The sequence below is a fragment of the Phodopus roborovskii genome, unplaced genomic scaffold, assembly GCF_943737965.1.
Source record: "Phodopus roborovskii unplaced genomic scaffold, PHOROB, whole genome shotgun sequence".
Classification (NCBI taxonomy): domain Eukaryota; kingdom Metazoa; phylum Chordata; class Mammalia; order Rodentia; family Cricetidae; genus Phodopus; species Phodopus roborovskii.
Window position 1 is genome coordinate 41,991,952 of NW_026126410.1, and position 20,837 is coordinate 42,012,788.

Genomic DNA, 20,837 nt, shown 5'->3' on the forward strand with positions numbered 1-20,837 from the left:
TCATATCCTTTGTAGACAACTTGACACAAATGTGTCTGCCAAGGCCAGATTCCAGTTATGCTGGCTACCACTGGGGAGTCAGGGCATCAGAGAAGACATAACAGCTAGGAGCCCATTTTGGTTAATACCATTTAGTACAAGTCGGAAAAGATGCACCGATTCTCCACTTAAGGCTGAGAGTACATACATTTAGCCACACTAGGAACCATTTTCTGTATATTGTACCTTCTCCTGACATTGGCAGTCAGTGATCCCGGGAATGAATATGTGGGTTAACAGCCATCACAGACTGAGTGCCCATTTCATGATAGACGGACCCCTCTATGAACACAGTGCCTTCATTAATTCACATTACTGCAATCCTATGAAGCCTATGATACTGCTTTCTACCTACAGATAAGGAAACTGAGGCACATAGCAATGGCATTATTGTCCACAGCCACAATTACTCAGGTTGATCTTAGGGCCTACCCTCTTGAAGGTTTAGCTGATACTTTACATAGAGTCTGCCAGGCGACTATGGCCTGTGTTCCTTGCAATCAGGCACCTACACTGTGCCCCTATGACTTCATTTCCCTTGGAGTCCTGAAGATATCTGGGAATGGGACAAGATGGGATGCATAATTGTTCTGACTCAGTTTTGATCTGTATGTCATCTCATGCTGTGACTGTCAGACAGAAATGGGTAAGAAAACCAGCTATGAGGTCAGTTAAGGGACCCAATAAGGCTTCAGCTGGCTTAGAAGATGAGGTAGGACCAACCTTTACATTCGTGACAGGCCATGCAATCCAGTAGGTCCTTTGGACTACAACTGCTCACCCTCTGTGATGAAAAAGCAGTCACCTGGACTCTTTATAGAAATGCTCATGGTAAGATGAGACCACTACATATCTGGCTCTGAGGTTCAGGTTTCTAGAAGACTATGTTTGAGACCAAGGAAACTTTGGTGCTCTCCAAATTCATTGCCGCTGATGAAATCCACAGGCTTGAAAGCATAATCTGAACATATGGACAGCTCTCAGCCTCTGGACTGAGTGTGGAGCCAGAGAGGATCACATTCTGACAGGTAGGTTTCCTAAGCTTGGGCATACTCCAGAGTATCTGGGGACCAGACAGAGATATGCACGTAACCCTTGAGAAGATTCTGCAGTTCAGCCAAAAAGTATCACCAAACTCAGGTGCATATACTTGGTGATGACACTGTTGAACAAATACAAAGAATGGGGAGGGTCATCACCAACAAGTCACTTCTGTGACCATTATCCTCATTAATTTGTAATGTACCAAGTTCTCCTACTGTGCTGAGCAAAAACCTGGGACAAGGCCAAGGGTCTTCTTATCAGCCAGGGTAATGAAGTCCTCTCACTAATAATGAAAATACCCAGTCCAAGGAGTAATCAAACCTGGACCTTCTGACCATGTGCAGGGATACAATAAGACTTTGCTCACTCTACCCGATACTTCCTTGTCCAGCATTAGTCTGCCAATCATGTTCTTTCCCAAACCACTCAGGATGGAGAGCAGGAGGTTGGGGGCCAGGTGAATTTTGTTGCATTACCCACTGACTGTGTTACCCTTGCTGGGCAGTGACGCTTGGATTTCCTCCTGCAGATGTTCGTGAGGGTTTGGTGATCACTCTTTACTTCACTGGGTATTTCCTGTCCCCTGTGGTGAGCACCAAGTGCACACCTGCCTGCCATCATTCTCTCAGTCTTGTTCTCTCTGCCGATTCTTCCAGGTTCTCTGAGGAATCTGTACACCTACCCAGGGCATCTTGTGAGACAGAGTCTAGAACAAGCCCTTGTGGAGCTCATTCTTATCCTTGGTTCCTGAGAAACACCTGGCCTTTGTTGGTTTCCAAAATCCTGGCTGTCATTGTTATAGTCCCCATCTCCCAGCCCTGTGAACCTTGTCACTCATTTTCAAATGTCAGGTCTCTCACTATCTCTCTCCTGAGTTCCAGGAGCCTCCCAGGACCACTCAGAGCCCCAAGGCAGTCAGCACCAGGCTATAGGCTATGGGAGGGGCCCTGCTATAGCCCTATACTGCGTCTCATTTTACCCCACCCTCTTGCAGTGCCTAGTCTCCTAGCCAGTTCCACACAGGTCAAAACCTGTAACTGGGTTTCAGGTAGAGCGTTCCTGGGTTCTGCCCACTTTTCAGTACTTTCTTTGCAGTACAAGAGCTAATTAATCTCTGTAGTGTCACAACCCAAGAGTCACTTTAATGCCCTCTTCTACAAACATGCATACATACATGCACTCATACACACGCTGTAGAGAAATGGCTGGGTTTCAGTAGTTGGGGACACAGATAAACCAACCGAGCACATCCTTCCCCCAAGGGGGCTGGAGGTTAGAGAGATAAACCAACATAGGGCACATAAAAAACAAACTGTGATGGCTGCTGCTTATGCCTAAGAGTGACGATGCTTGGGGCATCTCACCAGGCTGGAAAGAATTTGGTGTGTATTAGAAAGTGTCTGGAGTTGTGTTGGTATTTTCTCTTCTTGATCTAAGCTACTTTTCCAGGGTGTCTGTTCTTGTCCATTATACTACTGACGTGTATAGATTGTTTGGCACCATGATCCTGTAGTGTCAGGTAATGACTAAAATATGTTATGGGCTCATGTAATTAGTATCTCCTGAGAGTGCAGTGTAAACTAATCTATCACTCTCACAGATAAGCAATGGGCTGGAAGTCCTCAAAGGGCTCTCATTTACAAAGTATATCCCCAGAATGTCTGCTGATCAAGACTTGGTTCCCTGGGGGAAGATGTCTGGCTAAACTTACACATAATCCCCTTTACCTGGGGCCTCAGAAAAGGCTCAGCTAGGTGACAAATCAGTCTTCTCATCTAATGATGAGAGTGAGCTACGATGGGTATTTAAGGGGCTTCTAAGAACCAGCCCAGGCTTGTACAGTGGGGAGGACCCGCCCCCTTTGGTGCCCATCGTGAGCTCTCTTTCTATAGGGAGGGTGTGTGGGATGACCAGTTTCAAGAGGAGGAGCAAAGGTGTGTCTGTGAAGCCAGATTCAGAACGATGCATTCCATGCCACCCTGAGCAGAGGCACAGAGAGGGATACTCACTCAAACAAAGGCTTCAGGGTATTGTTACAGTGATTACACAATTCTTGAGCTCTAGTTTCTGAAGGCAGGTTAATTTCTGCTTTATAGAGATGTAATGGGTAGGGGGAAAAAGGACAAACTTCAAGGACCTTTGTTGATACAGGTGATGACAAGCCATTCCATTTTCCCAGGATCATTTTTCCCCCAGGAAATTATTGTGTAGTGGAGGACATCCGAAGCACGGGTACTTGCCCTCAAATGCAGCCATCACCCACACACCGTGACACAGAGGTGTGGGGAAGCTGCTTCCCTGGTTCTGGTCTTATGTGGGTGGATGAAGGACCCCATGTGACACTCTGAGATGCTTGCCTTCCCCATACTGAGTAAGTATTCCAGATATATCTCCCTAGCACAGCTGCAAAGCAAGTCGCCCCTTTCTCCCGCTATAAATGGTGTGGAAACACCTGGGCAAAGGCTGGCGAAGCAGGGCAACACTGGGACTAAGATGAGGCCATGCTGCATGGCTCCAGGCGCCTTCCCTTCCCTTTTCTTCCTCTTCTCTGTTGCTGCTGAGCCAGTGCTGGCTGTCACCATGGCTGGATGGAGAAATGTCTGGGAAAGCAGTACAGCACCCCTCTGGCTGTGTCTGTAAAGATGCTATCAGACTATTAGACCACAAGGGCTCTGATCTAGCAGATGAATTAATCTGGTATTCCTAGAAGATTGTGAACATCAGGGGTACGGCCAATGGAGAAGTATGTCATGTGAGTGTCTCCTTGGGGCTACAGCGTGTTATGGCTCCTCATTTTACCCTTTCCTTCTTCTCAATGATGGACTGGATCTTTTAAAGCCATGGACCAAAACAAATCTTTCTTCCCCTTAACTTGTTCTCTAGTACCTCACTTACAGTGACACAAAAGCATTCAGTGTTGCTGAAGAAGGAGAGAAACGATGCTTGCGTGGAGTAAAGGGAGGGGGCTGTACTGCTGCCCTGGCCCAGGGTATGTCAGGGAGGGCCGCTCCTGTGCTGGGAAGCTTCTGTCTGGGCCCCTTCCTGACAGTCCATGGCTCTTCCAGGTTTCCCATCAGTGCCTCCCCGCAGCCTAGAATCTTCTTCCCTGACACTTGTCCCAGTCATATGCTGCTCTCATCTCTCAGATCGTTTCTAGGACTTTCTTTTCAGATTCAGGAATCCCTTCCTCACAGTGGCCTCCCCAGAGCCTGAAAGTCACACTCCTGATATGTGTTGACAGACTGCTGTCCCCAATAGGAGCCAAGAGTGGCCTTTCTGACCTGTTCGTTTCTGTGTTTGGGACAGCAGCGGCCGGCTTCTATGACAATGGTAGAAGCAGGCTAAGCTTAGGGATTGAATGAGCAGGGTCAGTGGGTTATGGGAACAGGGCTTGGAGTATAAGCCTGTGGATATGGGTCTGGTTTCTAGAACACACACAGATGGCGAGAACTACCTCCCCAAAGCTGCCTTCTGACCCCCACAAGCACACGGGACACATGTACACATTTATTCACACACATCAGTCACATAACACATAATGATGAATATTAGAACCTGGGAACAGCTAGAAGTATAAAAGGCTCCTATATCGCTAACAACAACAACCTCTTAATATGTACAGTGGCTTAATTACTTGTGGTCAACAATAAATGGGCTTCTGAGAAAGCGGCTTAGTCACAGAACATGGGTGATGAGGAGGAGTTTGTGCGTGGACGGGATTGCTACACCCCTCACCCCCAGACTCCTCAGCTGCTGTCCCTCAGGCCTTTTGAAAAATTCTCCACATCAAATCTTATTTTATTTGTGAGTTATAAGCTCATTTTGACTAAGGATAAATCTCTCTGGGTGTAAATGTAATACATTAAGCATCCTTAAATCCGCAGCAAAATCAACACCAATTACAGTATCAGGGGGTGAAACTCCTTGGAAAAGGCACTGGATGGGGCTGTGAAATGTCTGTTACTAAGACCTCACTCCACTCTCAGCATGGGGGTAAGCGCCTCCAAGCTTCCTCACACGAGGGTGCATGGCAGCCTGTTCACCCAGGTTGAGTTGTCTGGTAATGAGTTCATCTGTCCAGCTTCCCTCTGCTGCCTTCATAATCCTCTCCCCCACACCCAGCACGAATCTCCTATGGAGAAGACCGCTCAGCTGGCCCTGAAAGCACAGGGTGTCATGCTGGCGGTGCTAATCTAACGTTTTAAATTATGTCCAATTGTAGAACTGTCTGCTTTCCCTTGCTTCTCGGCAATATTAAAGAAAACACAATCACCAGAGCATTTCATTGCCCAAACCACTTCCACATTCCAACGGTGTAATCTTTCCAGGTCGGCTAAGTATCCTCAAATGTCCATTTCTCTGCATTCAAGATGGGCAGACTCAGGTCTGTGTGTGCCTCTATGGAAAGCTCTTAAACCTACCAAGCTCATAGATCTCTGAAATTCCAAGGACTTGAAAGTCTCCCAAGGAACCTGAGAGCATGGAAACATGTTGTGTGCATTTCTGGCTTATTTGGGCCTCATGACTTGGGCTCTGCACTTGTGGGCTGGTGAGGCAAGTGTCCTCCATGGTCTGGGAGAGAGAACTAGGGGGCTTATTTGGGAATGTTAAAACTCTTAATACACCAGGACTTCACACGATCAAGGAAGAGAATTTAAATTGCATTTAGGCTTGTGCCTGTGTGTGCCTCTGTGCATGCTGGTGTGAGCATAAGGAGGTCAGAGGACAACTGGAGGTGCTCCTCCCTCCACGTGGGCCCCAGAGACTGAACTCAAGTAATTCATTAGGCCTGATAGCAATCACCTTTACCTATGAGTCATCTCACCAGCCTGGAAGAAATTCTTTTAGCAAACTATTTATTGCGTATATATTAGAAGACACGGTCTTACATAGTCCTTTCCTTATTCAAGGATAGTCTTGAATTTGTTGTGTAGCTGAAGATGGCTTTCAGCCTCTGGCGCCCCCTGCCTCCACTTCCCACACGCCAAGATCACAGGGATAAGTCATCACATCTATGAACTCAGGACCTCAAGAGTGCTAGACAAGCACTCTAGCAACAAAGATACATCTCTTAGCTTCCCCCGATGCCTCCAAATAGTCATTATCCTCTTGAAATAGAACATGTCAGGCTGACCGTGCACAGTGCATACCCAGTGTATGGTGTATGATGGCCCCTCAAGAGGCCATCAGCCTCCAAGCCCACCGTGGCCCCGACCAGCCCCAGCCTGCCCATCTGACCTCGTTTTTCAGGCTCCTGGCCAGGAAGTGTTCAGCCACGTGCGCAGGAAGCACGTTCTCCAGCAGCACTCGGTTTAGATTCTCCATGGTCTCTATCTCCTCCCGCTCCTTTTGGAACTTGCTCTTCCACAAGAAGTCTAACCTACAGTAATATTCACTCTGTTACAAGAGGACACAGAGGTGAAGAAACAATAGGCATCTTGTCCTGCCAGAGTGGAAGGTCACAAAGAGAAAACAAAACAAGAAGAACACAGCAGCATAAAACAGAACCGTCGCCCTCCCCATGGAGCCCTCGGTCCCACCCAGGTATCTGCCAGTCACCGTATAAGACAGATTTGCAAGGGACACTGAGGAGTGGGTGAGCAACAGGGAAATAGGGGCTCTGGAGGCTTATGGGTGAGTATGACTGTGAGCTCCTGTAGATTGCCAACAGTCAGCTCCAATTACTTTTTGAAGCAGCACAGCAGTGTGAAAATAATGAATGAATAAGGAATGCAGGATGCTTGCTAGACAATGATTTGTATTACATAAGAAACACTTAATATTTGTGGCAATTTGTCCTTGGAATTTGAAAAGCAGTCTCTCTTACCACAACTACATAGTTGTTCATTATAAAATATGGATTTTTTTTCATTTAGCACTGCACTGTGTATTAAGAATGACAGCATATTGTAGACAAGAGTGTATGCTGATATTATTGAATTAGTAAAGGGGCTTCTGGTAAAACATGCATGCTCATGTCTCGTAGTGTATTAAAATATAATATAAAATATGTGAGCTAGTTATTATTACTACTGTAGAAATGGAGATACCCATTAGCTGACAAAGGCTCTCTGTCCTTGCCATCATTTTGTGTCCCCTGTGATACCAGTTACTGAGTGAATGAAATAGACTTGAGTGAACTCTTCTGTCAAAGATGGGCTTCATGGAGAGAGTGACATTCAGGGCAGAGAATAAGTTACTGACACATAAATTCAAAGGAGAGTGAAACTAAGCATTTGCTGTTGTACTGATCTCATTAATTATAAAAATTACAGTACACACACACACACACACACACACACACACACACACACACACACACCCCTTAAGTACAAGTAGGGATTCTAGAAAGAAAAAAATCACACTTCAGCCTGACAATGATCCTTCATTAAGCAGTGTGATTCAAACTGCACATGATTACATTAAGAAGCATCTCCTTCTTTGGTGTAGCATTTATTTTCACTTCACACAGTGAGCCATTTTCAAAAACTAAGCCATTAAGAGCTTTACATTTAAAAATCTAATTTCTCCCACACCATATTAATAGAAATCGTGTCATCCAGTGCCTGGAAAAGCCTTTTATCTCAGAGAATGCACCATCTATTTGGAATCTAGGGGCAAAGGGGTGGTGTAGTTGGCTTTGACTAGAATAAAAGAAGCAGGGCGTGGTGGGGTACCAAGAAGACACAGGTGAATATCCAAAGTCATGCACAAAGGAAAGCAATGTAAATGAGACCACCTCCTAACAGCCAGTTCAGGCAGTCAGCCTGCTGCCTGTAAGCCTCAAGGTTCCTATGAGCCATAGCAAAAGGCCTCTCAGGTACTTTTAGGGCATCACAGGCCAACGTTTTGTTGGTCTCCTACTGGAAGGAAATCAGTAACTTGGGAACAGCTGCATTGCATCAATGTGATTATTTGCTCATCTTTCCATGTATCTACGCATCTTATATATGGCTATCATCTACTACATACCTATGTGTCCGCCTATATATCTTCCTGCTACAGTTTGGATATGATTTACATGAATCCCTGAAAGATTCAAGGGTTGGAAATTTGGTGTTCAGTGTGGTGATGATTGCATGGAATCTTTAAGATGCAAGGGGTGTTTTGATGTGAGGTCCTTTAGCTCCTGGAGGTATCTCCTTAGCAGAGACTGTGAGATTTGGAAGAATACCTAGCTTTCTGTTTTGTGATATAATCTTTCTTACCACATACTTGCAGTACAATGTGCAATGAAAACTGCTTTAGGTTTTCTCTTCTCTATAAAATCATTCTTCATGAGAGAAACTCATGTTGAAGGTCATAAAAGGAAAACAAATGTATCTATGTCAAGCTAGTTGTAATGAACTGATCAGTGTTCCAAGGGCCAGTTCCAAGTCCTAGATCCTGGTAGCCATGACGTACTTGTACATGGAGGATATATTGATATATTTGATGTGGATCTGTGGATGAACTTATCTTGAGATTGGGCCCTAAATTCAAAGGCTGTTATCTATGTTACCTATGTTAACATGTACAGACATGGGGGTGGCCACGTGAGACATCCAGCAGAGAGCCAGGACTAAGGCATAGCCTAGGTGACTGTGGGGGAGGGCAGAGCTTGTGAGAAGAGCTAAAGGGTTTGTTTGTCACTTTGTGAAAAACAGCAGTAGTGTCGCCGTCTCCCTGAGTTTTGCTCTGAAATCTTTCTGTTCCTCAGATAGCTACCATCTCTTAAATTGTACCAGGCAGGGGATATGTCACAGTGTTTGTACAAGAGATTGGATATGTTTTCTTTAATTTTCTTAGATGTATTTATTTTATGTGTATGTGTGTGTGCCTGGAACCAGAGGCATGGATGACTATGAGCCACCACATATGTGCTGGAGACTAAACCTGGATGCCCTGTTAGAGCAAACGTATCCTTCACTCCTGAGCCACCTTTCACACCTGGTGTATGCTCTTCTTAAGCTTACATGACTAGAGTGACCTTTAGGCTGCAGATTTGCTCAGGAAGCAAAAACATCTCTATTGCTTCAAGAGAAGGTGGTCATGGGCAGAGGAGACCACACAACAGGATGTGTAGATGGTACAATGCCAACACTTCTGTGTATAAACAAGCTAGGAAGTAGTAACTTCAGGGGCATGGGTGCCACAGCCCTTGGGGACTCACATAAGTTTAGGCAGTGGTTTTGTGATTTAATGTATTTGTGATTTAAAAGGGTGGAGAGGCATAGCTTTTCCTATCCTGGATGACTCTTCTGTAATGAATCATCTCTGTGATGCTTCTGGTGTTTCCCATGTGCCTCATGCAGAGGCTGCATAAGTGACCAGGAAGATTCACTTCACTCCTTTGTGAAACTACCTTTTCCAGGTGTCTACATGTAGAGAGCACGTATCATTATGTTAAGGAGGAAAAAAGGAATGACTTCCTATATAAAGACTCCTTAACACAGTTATGCCAATGGTTGGCCATAATATTGAACGCTTACTTATTTGCTTTAATTCTATTACAGAGTAATGAAACAACTGTCAATCAACCATCATTTGACCACAGTCACAGAGTGAGTGGTACTGAATGTTGCTCATCCCCATGGCTATTACAAATTGGTGAGTGGGTAGGATTCAATTTGGTTCTAGCATCTTAAAATACTCTGTGATGGGAGGTGATCTGAGTGGTGATTATTGGAGAGAGACTTCAGACATAGCGCCAATGATATGACATGGAGAAGCAGGCGACTTGAAGAGGAGTTGCTATTTCCTAGAGAATGACCACGTGGGGTTGTTGCACAAGGAAGCTCAGTTATTTTCTGTGTAATTGATTGAGTAACCTGAGAAGCACAGGGGTTATGGCTGCTCCATGAATGAGAGCAGCAAGCTGGTCAGTAGTGAGAAACAAGCAACAAACACATGAGATAAGTCACAGGAGAAGCAGGAAAGGAATGAGCCCCCAAAGCAGATAGGGTGTTAATGAGGGCAAGCCAGAGAATGCAGGATGGAGAAATGCAGACAGTGAGGGGCTGAAGTGGGAGGAACAGGGTCACACAGGGTTTTGGGGGGACCTGAATAGCTGAGTCCAGGGACTGCCACACTGCTAGATCCCAGGAAGCATAGGTGTTAGATGATGGTTCCAGACATGGCATGCTAGCCAATGAAACAGACTCTGCCAAACTTTGCAGTTGCTAATATACCTTGCAGGGAGACTGGAAGCCAGACAGAAAGTCGGTAAGTCTGTAGGCATTTTCCACAGAGTTCATGTGCTTTTTAATGATGCACCCATGTTAACGGTTAGCTGCCTTTTAATCCAAATCATCCACTTGGCTTAGCACTGCCAATATTAGAGGCTTTAAAACAGATACCGGGGACACAGCTGCCTGGCTTCCGATAAGTCTTACAGTCACTAGTGCCTGACTTTGTGCAGAGGCATAAACAAGGTAATCCTTAAATTCCACTATTGATAGCATCTCCTAGGAGACCAGGAGCAGGTAGAGGCCCTAAGAATTAGTAATAGTTTCATTTGCACCCCAAGATACAATTTTTAGCAGAGAACCATGTTTGAGGCGTGATTGCAAATGGAGTGAAGGTGCCATACCAACTCTTGGAAAAAGCGTGACAGTCACTGTGACAGACCCATGCAAGGGTAGTTGCCCATAGTTCCAACTGTTTGCAAAATTAATCGATTCGCATCTCTGGTGTTTACACCTTGGGTGCCTACTTTTCTTTGAAGTGATTTGATGATCCTGATTCTCAAACATTTTCTCTCTCTCTTTCTTTCTTTCTTTCTTTCTTTCTTTCTTTCTTTCTTTCTTTCTTTCTTTCTTTCTTTCTTTCAACACAAACATGGCTACAGAGCAGACCTGCACCTCAGGAGATGGCAGAGAGTGTCTTACCTGTCTACCCAGAACGAGCAGTGTGACGAAGAATATAGAGAGGGACACGGAGCCCATGGTCTTCAGGTCTTTCCAAATGCCTGGTCTATTGAAAAGAACAAACCAACAGGCAGACAGACAGATGGACAGACAGATCACAACATAACAACACAACATGCATACAAGACTTAGAATCCCAGTACTGACAAACTCCGGAGTCCCCGGTGCATTTCCAGATTCCATCCCAGCCAAATACACATTTCAACTGTATTGCAAAACCCAATTTGCATAAAAAAACAGAAACTGAATTCCATGTGTTGAGGACACAGTAAAGGAAAATATGTGTAAATCAATACAAATTTTTACTTTGCACTGAGCTCTGTCAGATATTGAAGGAGGAAGGACTTGAAGAATACTAATCCATTCTATTAATGCTTGAGATCGATAACTGGATATATGGATTCTTTGACGTTTCCATTATTGATCTCAGAATGAGAGAGTATGTTTGAAATTGTTGACTCTGTGAGGTATACAAATGAAATAAGGAAGTTAGTTTCTACAAGGTCCTTCCGCTTTTGACTAACAAGTGGAGTTTCATGTAACATTCTAGCTGATGCATATTCTTAATAAGTTTGCGTAATCCTGCACCACAGAGATAGGAATCCTATTTATTGCCAGTCTGCTCTCACTGGCAATCTGTGGCTAGCTGGGCTGGGCCTTCCCTTCCCACTCACTACAGCAGTCAAAGCAGTGACTCCCAGGGCATCTGCATTAATGAAAGGTGACATGCAATTCTGGCAGTGTCTTGCATTTTCTGGCAAGCAACTTCCCCACATCAAGTATAAGGAAGACCTAAAAAATAATGGGTAATTTGCGCAGACACTGTCACACGAACAACATGGTGGCAGGCAATTGCTTTCTTCATTTTCTTTGTTAGTTTCCAGTTTTCCCACTGAAATCTCAGGGGCAAGTGAGATACTAGCAGGATTTGATGTCACTTGATGATGTCTGAAATAAAAGAGCCAGGACTAGAACTGTGAGCCGTGCACTTTGGAGACACCCTTGTGAATGCCATCCTCATTAATCAAAGGGGATGCAAATGCCAATCTTATGGCCAATCTGGATACAGCAGTTATGTCACACCTGCACATAGGCTGGCCTACGGCACTCTTTGTAAATGGCACCGGAGATTTTAGTACTAACTGTATGATGGCAATAGAAGGAAATGGCTAGAATACCAGAGGCGAGGGAAATCAGTAAAGCTCACAGGCAGAATGTAACATGGGAAAAGGAAGGGAGGGCAGACGTCTGCCAGAATCACCCATTCCTGGTGACTGAAGCTCTGGTGCCTCAGAAATCTCCAGAAGGACAGTATGTGCATTTGGGCTCTTCCCTCTGGATTACACCTGCTGTGGCTGTTAAGACGCTAAACTCATCTACCAAGAGACGGTCTCTATTTCTCCAAGAACCATGAAGAGGGTGCAGGGCTGCTTTTCTACTTCACTGGAGCTGATTTTATGACACGGAGTTGTTCTTGGCCTCAGGCAAAGGTGCCCAATGGCACAGTTTATAGGGCTGGGGAAAAGCAGGTATCTAATAACAATGGTGACGTCAGTGGACTTTACACTCATTTTTCTTTTCCTCCACATTAACCACACAGACACCGTGATGACTGGTTAGTAGAGCAGCATAGCCCAGACATTATCCCTGGGAGGTGCAGGCTGAGCTTTGCACGCTTCTGTTACCTAGCTTTGTAAGTGTGTGTGTGTGTGTGTGTGTGTGTGTGTGTGTGTGTGTGTGTGATGGAAAGGGCAGCTCCCTCCTTCCAGCTACCGCTCCTTGAGCAACAAACTAAGAATACAAAGCTAAGCACATAGGTCAGAATTTTATGGCAGTCATGTCAGCAACATAAAACAGCCTCAGTTCCCTTGTGATCCCCAGTTAAGAGACCAATGACCTCAAATACAGAGACAGGGGGTCAAGCAGGGTCCTCGTATGAATTCAGAACCTGGCTAGGTTTCTATTTAACATGTAGAAAGTGCATATAAGCAAGCCATCGGAATGTCATTCTGGGTATGCCTCACTCTAATGCCTCATGAGTGGCAGGGGAAGGGGTTGACATCCTCCAAATGGCATAAGACAGAGGTCAACTGGCGGTGGGATATTGGGAAAGCAGTGAAGGGCAGGTTTTCCTCATTGGTCTTGGAGAGTACAAAATACAGACCCCAATGAACCTTACAAAAAGCAGTCCACAGACAGCCCTCAGAACACTGGGCACCAGTAAGTGGATGCCCTTTTCTGCTGTGAAATTCCCTGTACACCTGGAAGGACTGCATTTTCTCAAAATGTCCTCTCAATAGTATCTTTCACCGAGTAAGCAAAATGAATGGTCAACTGTTAACTGTTGGCTTCCTCTCCCCGTGAGAGGACACTTGCAGACAGTGATGCTGGGATCCCTGAAATCTGAAAGCTGGATTCGCACATGAAGATCCATTCTTGGGTTATTCTGTTCTTCAAGAGCACATATGTGGCTTGGGCAGGAAGAGAAAAAGAAAGAGTCCCGGATATATTCCCCAGAGTCTAGTCCACTGCTCTGATCACTGTATCTATCAGCTTCCTACTGCAGCAGTAGCAAAGGCTCGGCCACTGAGTGGCTCCATGTGAAATGTGTTCTTTTGTAGTCTTGGAGGCTGGGTGTCTGAAGCCAAGTTGAGTTTAGAGTCATTCTCCTCTGAAACCCAGAGTGTCCTTGTCTCTCTTCAGCTTCTACAGGCTTTTTGACCACCTTTGGGGCTCTTTGGCTTGCTTGTGTGTGTATCACCCCAGGGTCTGACTTCACCATCACTGGGCAACCTCAAGCACTTGTGCCTGTCTCTTCAAAAGGTCATAGTGTTAGAGGACTGTGGTCATTCTGGCCAAGGGGCTCACCCTCCTCTCTTGTTTGTTCTCATTTTAATTTAATTTAATATTCAACTATCTTATTTTCTCATAAGCTCACATTGTAAAGTCATGGGAATTAAAATGTCAATGTATCTTTTACCTTTTTTTTTTTGAGGGGGAAGTATTATATTTTGAATCACTGAATGGGTTTAGCCATTTATATAAAATGATAGTTCTTACTCTTTCAACTCCTTCTTTGTTTCTCTCTGTTCCACAAATCACCCCCCCCCCAGTCCTCTCTCACACACCATGCTGATTAAGAAGCCTCTTTGATCTCTTGTGGTTGGGTGGTGGGGTGTCAGGTGACAACATCACCAAATTGTGAAGCCAGGAGATGCGGCCAGTGTGACCATAAACATTTTGGACAGTGATTTCTAGCAGGATGGTGATGTAAGCTTTCTTTCTATGCGTAGGTTGGACTCTGGGGACTTGGGTCCCACACATGCCTGCAGTCACACACTAATGTGCAGCTTTCTGGCCCTCTGCCTGAAGCTTCTAATGAGTAATCATCCTGACCCTCAGGATTCAGAAATCCAAATGAACAAATTACTCTGATAAAGGGGCTGAGAGAGATGGAGATGGAGTAATCACTTAGTGAACCAGTTTAATTATTCTGGGGAGGAAAAAAGTAACCTGGGCATATGGACACAAACATGATCTGAGGGATGCAGAACATGCTCCCTTGGTATTGAGGGAAAAGGGCCCTTGCTGAAGACTGAGGTGGCTGCCAGATGTTGCAGTGTAAACAACAGCTGGGGTTAAAGGGAAGATTAAGGGTTAACATGGCAGGGTCTGGAAGCTGAATAAGAGAGCTTATTGCTGGCTGTGAGATAAGAGAATGAGAGAAGAGGACACAGCTCTGAGGCTGTGACCACAAGTTGGCTCTCCACCTCTCCCTGAGTGACACATGTGAGACATTACTGTCTTTACAGCCTTGCTTCTGAAGCAGCTGAAGGTAGCAAACTAAATTGCAAAGTTGCTTCTAGCCAGAAGCTTCTGCCTGTGAAGCCACAGCATAGGCAAGGATCTAAATATGGGGTAACCAAGTATGGCCGTGGCTACCTCCTGTGGCTGCATTAACTCTCTGACACGGTACAGCTTTGAGAGTTAGTCAAGTACGCATGAGAACAGAGATTAGTACAGCTGACAGCCCTTGAGACACCTGTAAGGTTGGAGGGCAGAGACGCTGGCCAAGTGACTAGCAGCCAGCTGACAGTCAAGGACGACCACTAACAAGACATAAATCAAAGATGGACATCCAGGGGCCGCAACCACCTCTCACCGGGTGGATATCAGGTGAAGAGTGCATGACCATTTCACTGTTGGGGCTAGGGGTTACAGGCACAGAACACATGGGCTCTCCTTTCCCATGATGCATAGCAAACTAAGTAGCCTCAACAGAGCTCTCCTTAGCCTTTGTCCAGGTTCAGTTGTGGCCCTATAACCCTGGACAAAAGAGTTCAGTAGTTTTCCTTCATCAGAGACCCCTCCTCTCTGGGAAATCCCTTTCACTTTCCCCCAATTTTCACTTCTCTGTAATTCCACTTAACAAAGCTTGCTTCCACTTTGCAATTCCTAGAGGAGTCCTTGTCTTCAATTTTCATTTATGTGAGACACAAGCTCAGAGCCACTATCTCAGGCTGCTGATAGTGACCTTTGAGCATCTGGCATTTCGGGAGCCTGGGCCAACCATACCTGGGCTGGAAAAGGCCCTGTCAGTAAAAGACTACCCAACATTGTTACTTCTAAAATTTTCATATTTTGGGGGCTGGAGAGATAGATGGCTCTGCAGTTGAGAGTAAGGACTGCTCTTTCAGAGGACCCAGGCACAGTTCCTGGCACCCACACAGCAACTCACAATTGTTTGTAACCCCAATTTCAGAGGATCTGTCTGACACATTCTTCTAGCCTTCTTGGGCATCAGGCACACACGCACGTGTGCACCCGTGCGCGCGCGCGTGCGCGCATGCGCGCACGCGCGCGCACACACACACACACAGGAAAACTACTCATACACATAAAAATAAAAAAAAATTTTTAAAAACTTGATATTTCTTAGATGACATAATCTTTTTTTTTTTTTTTTAAATAAAATTCCTCCAAGGATCCCACTTTCTATTGTGCTGTGAACTACAGACTAGCTGTGATAATATATTCTCAGGTCACTGATGTCTGGGAAAACCCAGAGGTCTTCTCCCTAGGGCTCTGATTTGGAGCCTACAACTCATAAAAAAGAGGTCAGTGGGCTAGGGGTATAGCTCAGTGATAGAGAGCTTAGCGACTGCAAGGTCCTGCCTTTATCTAGCAAAACACACACACACACACAGACACACAGACACACACACACACACACACACACACACACACACACACACACACACACACAGAGCACCAGCAAAGTGGTAACACCTCTGCCCACTTTGAACTCATGGCTCTCAGTTGACTTACTGGTTTGCATTTGGTTATCACCTGTATCTTTAAAACACTGCTGCATTGGCAATAAGAGGCCTTTGAGTCCTCAGGAAGCCTTAATGCTGAATTAGGCAAAACATAAAAGCTTTGCAGAGATGATGTCATGAGGGTGAGTCTGCTCACTGCCCCTTACTCAGCAAAGGACACAAAGCAAGTGACAAGGTCAGCAGTCAACACTATCCAGGGCCAAATGTAAAACAAACAAACAAACAAACTAATACAGCACAGAAGACATTCTGGGCTTGTGTGTCTTCTCAAGTGAAGAAAAACAATAAAGACAGTCCTGTGCCCCTTAGAGCACCTTCACGCCAGTCTGGATGTGAGGGCCAGGGAACTGGAAGACGCATGTGGTCCTTCACAGAGCTCTGCCAGCTGTCTCTGTGAGGTAGTGTACTGGTTACATATGACCATGACTCCCCTCTTTGGAGCATCCTCCCCATCCCAAGTCACCCAATGACTTTACACAGGTGTGTTAATGGCTAGTATGAGGCATAATGACAACAGATTGGTAAGGCTACTGCATGTCCTACACATGGTGCCCAGTAACAGTTCTGATGTCATCCAGAAGACAGGGGGCTGAAGACTTGATGCCTTTTCAGAGTGGCATGAAGTAAACAATCGCTAACTGGAACAAGGTAATAGTGGACATTTGGAGAGTGCCCTGGAGGCAGCCACTGGTCAGAAGGGATTAAAAGAAAGAGGCTGGAGAGGCAGTCTTCCATCCTAGAGATAATGATGCACCCTGATCAGTGAAGTTCTGGGTTCTCTGTATGGAGAAGTGACACTGAGTAGAAAGCAGATGCATGATACCATGGGGCTCAGTGCAGATTTAGCATCCAGCTTGAAGAGTGGATCGTCAGAATTACATTCTGCACTCAGTGGGAACAGGGTTGGTTCCCTATCCTTAACCCAAACAAAAACAAATTTCAAAACAAAATGTTCTTCCAGATGAGACAAAACCAAGATGTGCTTTGTTTCAGGTGGAAAAAGATGGCTGCATCCTTTAGGAGGAAAGTGTGGTATAATTTAGACAGCTGGGATTTCCTCCCTACACTGCTATGCTGGACGGCATCAGAAAGCACAGCGTGTGTTCTGTACCTTTGGAAGATGGCAGAGAAACAGGCAAGGTTGGGGAAACTGAGATATCAAAATTCAAACTAATTTAAAACAACCATAAAATTAACTTGGGCATATTATGAGAGAATGTAAAAATCAGAATATATTCTAATGGAAAGAAAGGAGACCTTAAATAGATTGTAGGTATTTTGAACACACCACTATCTACAGAGGGGCAGGTGTGCAGGTCTCCCTCCTCTTCTTCTGTACGAAGAATTCCACAATTCTTTCTTGAGACCGTCAATGAGTTGAGCATTCCCTGACCCCAAGGTGAACAAAATATATCACAGTTTGTTAACTTGTAGACAATGCAGTTCTCAAGAGATGCAGAGAAAATGAGAAAGGCAAAGACATCCACCCTTCACACCTCAATAGAAAAAAGGTGTACGTCTGGCTTTCAAGTGGAGTCTCCTAATGGTTACTGGCTGTCAGTGATGCTTGCTGGTCTGAGCCTCTCCACTGGGATCCTGGGGAGGAATCTGAGGCTGAAGCTGGAGGTGAACCTACACAGCCATGTTTAGCGATCACAGTCCAAACTTCCAGAGGATGCTAAGCTTTACCATGTGTCTGCCGCTAATGCATTCATGTGCTGTGTCACCCACAAAGCACTGATTTTACCCCACTACAGTTCTGCCACAGTGGCTAGTCTACAGACTCCTTCTTGGCTCCTCTGTTGGAACTCCTTGCTCTTCATGCCTTTCCAGAAGTAAATCCACACATCTGGCCTTCCAGCAGGGGGTCACCTAATGGAATGATATCTCCTGTCTCTTGAGACTTGTCAATTCTTCAAGAGAAGATGCTCATAAAAAAATCCGACGGCACTTTGTAGATTCTGCAGTCAGCCCGCCGCATCATGAGAAGTCTCAAGGCAAAAGGCCTTCCATGAGTTATCAGTGCCCTCAACATCATCTTGAAGAACACCCAGTGGCCCAACAGCGTTGGCCAAGAACCATGGGATAAAGTGTCCTGGGTTCTTGTCTAGGAAGTGGTGTGGTCATATCCTCACAGACAATATGTAGAGCTGTTGGAGAAACTCTGAACTAGATGAACAACTCATTTTGCACCTTCTCATGAAGAGATTTAGAAGAAGCATGAGGATGCTGCTGACCTGCCTCAAATGGATTGTCAAAGGCATGCTCACCCCACGGGGTCTTATTTTGCTCCTGAAAAGTCTCACAACATTCATGAATTGGTAATGCCACATTTGATGTTATCTTATGAATTATTCAGTGATCAGAAGCTTGTCCAGAGCAGGCTTCTCCTTCCTTTGCTAGCCCTCTTGGAAAATCAAAACTCAAAAGAGGTGAAGATAACATCCATTTGTACAACTGGATAGACGTTCTCTTTGTATTTATCATGATCAATGCCAAGTTCTGTTTAGAAAAGGCCTCTTACCAGCCCACGATAACCATGCTGGTCAGCCTTCTATGCAAACTGCCCTCACTTGCTGCCACTGTCTTTAAACAGAGATGGCCTTTCTTCAAGCTTTCTTTTGAGTAACCTGGCCTCAAGGAGCTGCGGAGGAAGGAAGTAGCTGATGGGGAGATTTCATCATTGCCAGTGTTTGGGGTCTTTATGTTATCTGGAACACTTCCTGATTGTATTTATTTATTGTATTATTTATTCTGCACAAAGAACATGCCAGGCACAGCTGTAGGTATAGCAGTACTCCTGGGTCTGTTTTATTAGCTCTGAGAGAACTCTTCTCTCTCTCTCTCTCTCTCTCTCCCTCTGTCCCTCCTTCTTTCCCCCCCTCTAGTGAGAGGACACCTATAAATCAAATAGGTCATGTTCAATTTATTGAGGATGAAAATGGTCAACCTTCATTTCTAGGGTGAGAACAAGATGATGATACTTAGTATTTGGCATACTTCAGGAGGGAGGCCCCTGAGAATATTCAAGAACAGTGAAGGGCAAGCCCAGAGACCTCCTTGGAGAAGAAGAATGCTGATGTATGACAGCCAAGCTTTGGTATCAAGTTAATAGGGTCAAGGAAATTTGGAATGATGAGGGGACGAGGGGATGAAATATATAGGAGAAGGGACATGACCAGATGGACCCCAGAAACACACTGGCTTCAGCAGAATGCTGATGCTCCCTGGTCACATCTAAGCCAATTATGTCCTGGAAGGGCATATTGGGTGCTGGGATTTGAAGAAGCTCACTCTTCAGATGCCAGGACTAGACAGCATGCTTGCAAACACATCCCACTTTCACATCAGCATTAATAAAATAGGCAAAGTGTGGAGAGATCTTTATCACTCAGACCAAAGTTAGGAAGCTGAGGAAACAGAGGAACATCGATGTCTGCATGAATTAGAGATGCTGAGGGTGACACTGAGCTTCTCTTAGGGATTTAAGGTGATCCCATGGAGACCATTTGGCTGGAGGCAATGTACTCTTCTGTCCTTGTCTCTAACACTCCTCTTTCAGCAGAGGAACGCATTCTGGGGTGAAGTAATTCCCAGATCCTACAGGTATCTGTTGGAGAAGGGCAGAACCTTCTGGTGGAGATTCTGAATGGCAGCAGCTTCTGCAGAGGATGCTGCCTTCCACCAGTCATCACTGTAGGTGTGAGGTCACTGGAATTCCAAAGCAAGGATGTGGGGTGTTGAGCAAAGCAAAAACACCCTGCAAGTACCTAGCAACTGCTTTGTCACTGCTGGGCGACTGTGTCTCTTCATGGGCTTATTCCCATCCATGGGAACAAGAATTTCCCCATCCAAAGCTTTATAATCTGATTCTCCATTTTCTTCAAATGTGTAATATATCTCAGCACTTTAAATTTAATAAAGGAAAATTTAATAGGTCCATTAGTGGTATGTAAAAATCAGCAATGCTACGTTTATCTAGGAAAGTGATACAGGCTCGATAGATATAGCAGAGAGATAATAAAGCATGCTTGGCTGGGGATTTTAAGAATTTATGGGAAAATTAACTTCTGGTTCCATCTCATCTTGGGTAAGGAATAATTAATAACAACAAGAATAATAAAAATGAATAATATTCCCTTAATACAGTTATGCATTTCTGCAACTTCATGCCCTCAGCTTGGTTACAGATTATCAGATTTCACAGCATGGAGGATACTGAAAATTAAATTAGGTAACAAGAACTGTTGCAGTCATGTTTCTGAAAGTGTTTGTATTGATAAATGTTTGGTGAAGTAGCCATCTTGCACACCTGGAGAAGTAGCCACACATTATCAGCACAAACCATCTTATTGGGTCAACATTCCTGTGCACACATTTGAGGACTCCTTGTATTAAAATTTGGAGAGGGTAGAAAAGGCTGGAGATGCAGCTAAGCGATAGAGCACTTGCCTGGAATGTACAAGGCCCTGGCTTAGATCCTCCATCACTAAACAAAAAGCCAAAC

The 20,837-nt window shown here is 45.0% G+C and overlaps 1 protein-coding gene across 2 annotated transcripts in view; it reads right to left on the minus strand.

Annotated features, from left to right (window-relative positions):
• Positions 1-20,837, minus strand: part of Adcy2 (adenylate cyclase 2) — a 339,930-nt gene that overhangs the window by 20,607 nt on the left and 298,486 nt on the right. The window contains exons 19-20 of one of the 2 annotated variants that reach the window (XM_051182638.1): positions 10,953-11,037; positions 6,322-6,480 (exon numbers count right to left, since the gene is read on the minus strand). In XM_051182638.1, coding sequence (XP_051038595.1) covers positions 6,322-6,480; positions 10,953-11,037 — 244 coding nt within the window. The remainder of the gene's footprint in view (positions 1-6,321; positions 6,481-10,952; positions 11,038-20,837) is intronic. The other variant, XM_051182639.1, reaches the window with a different exon arrangement.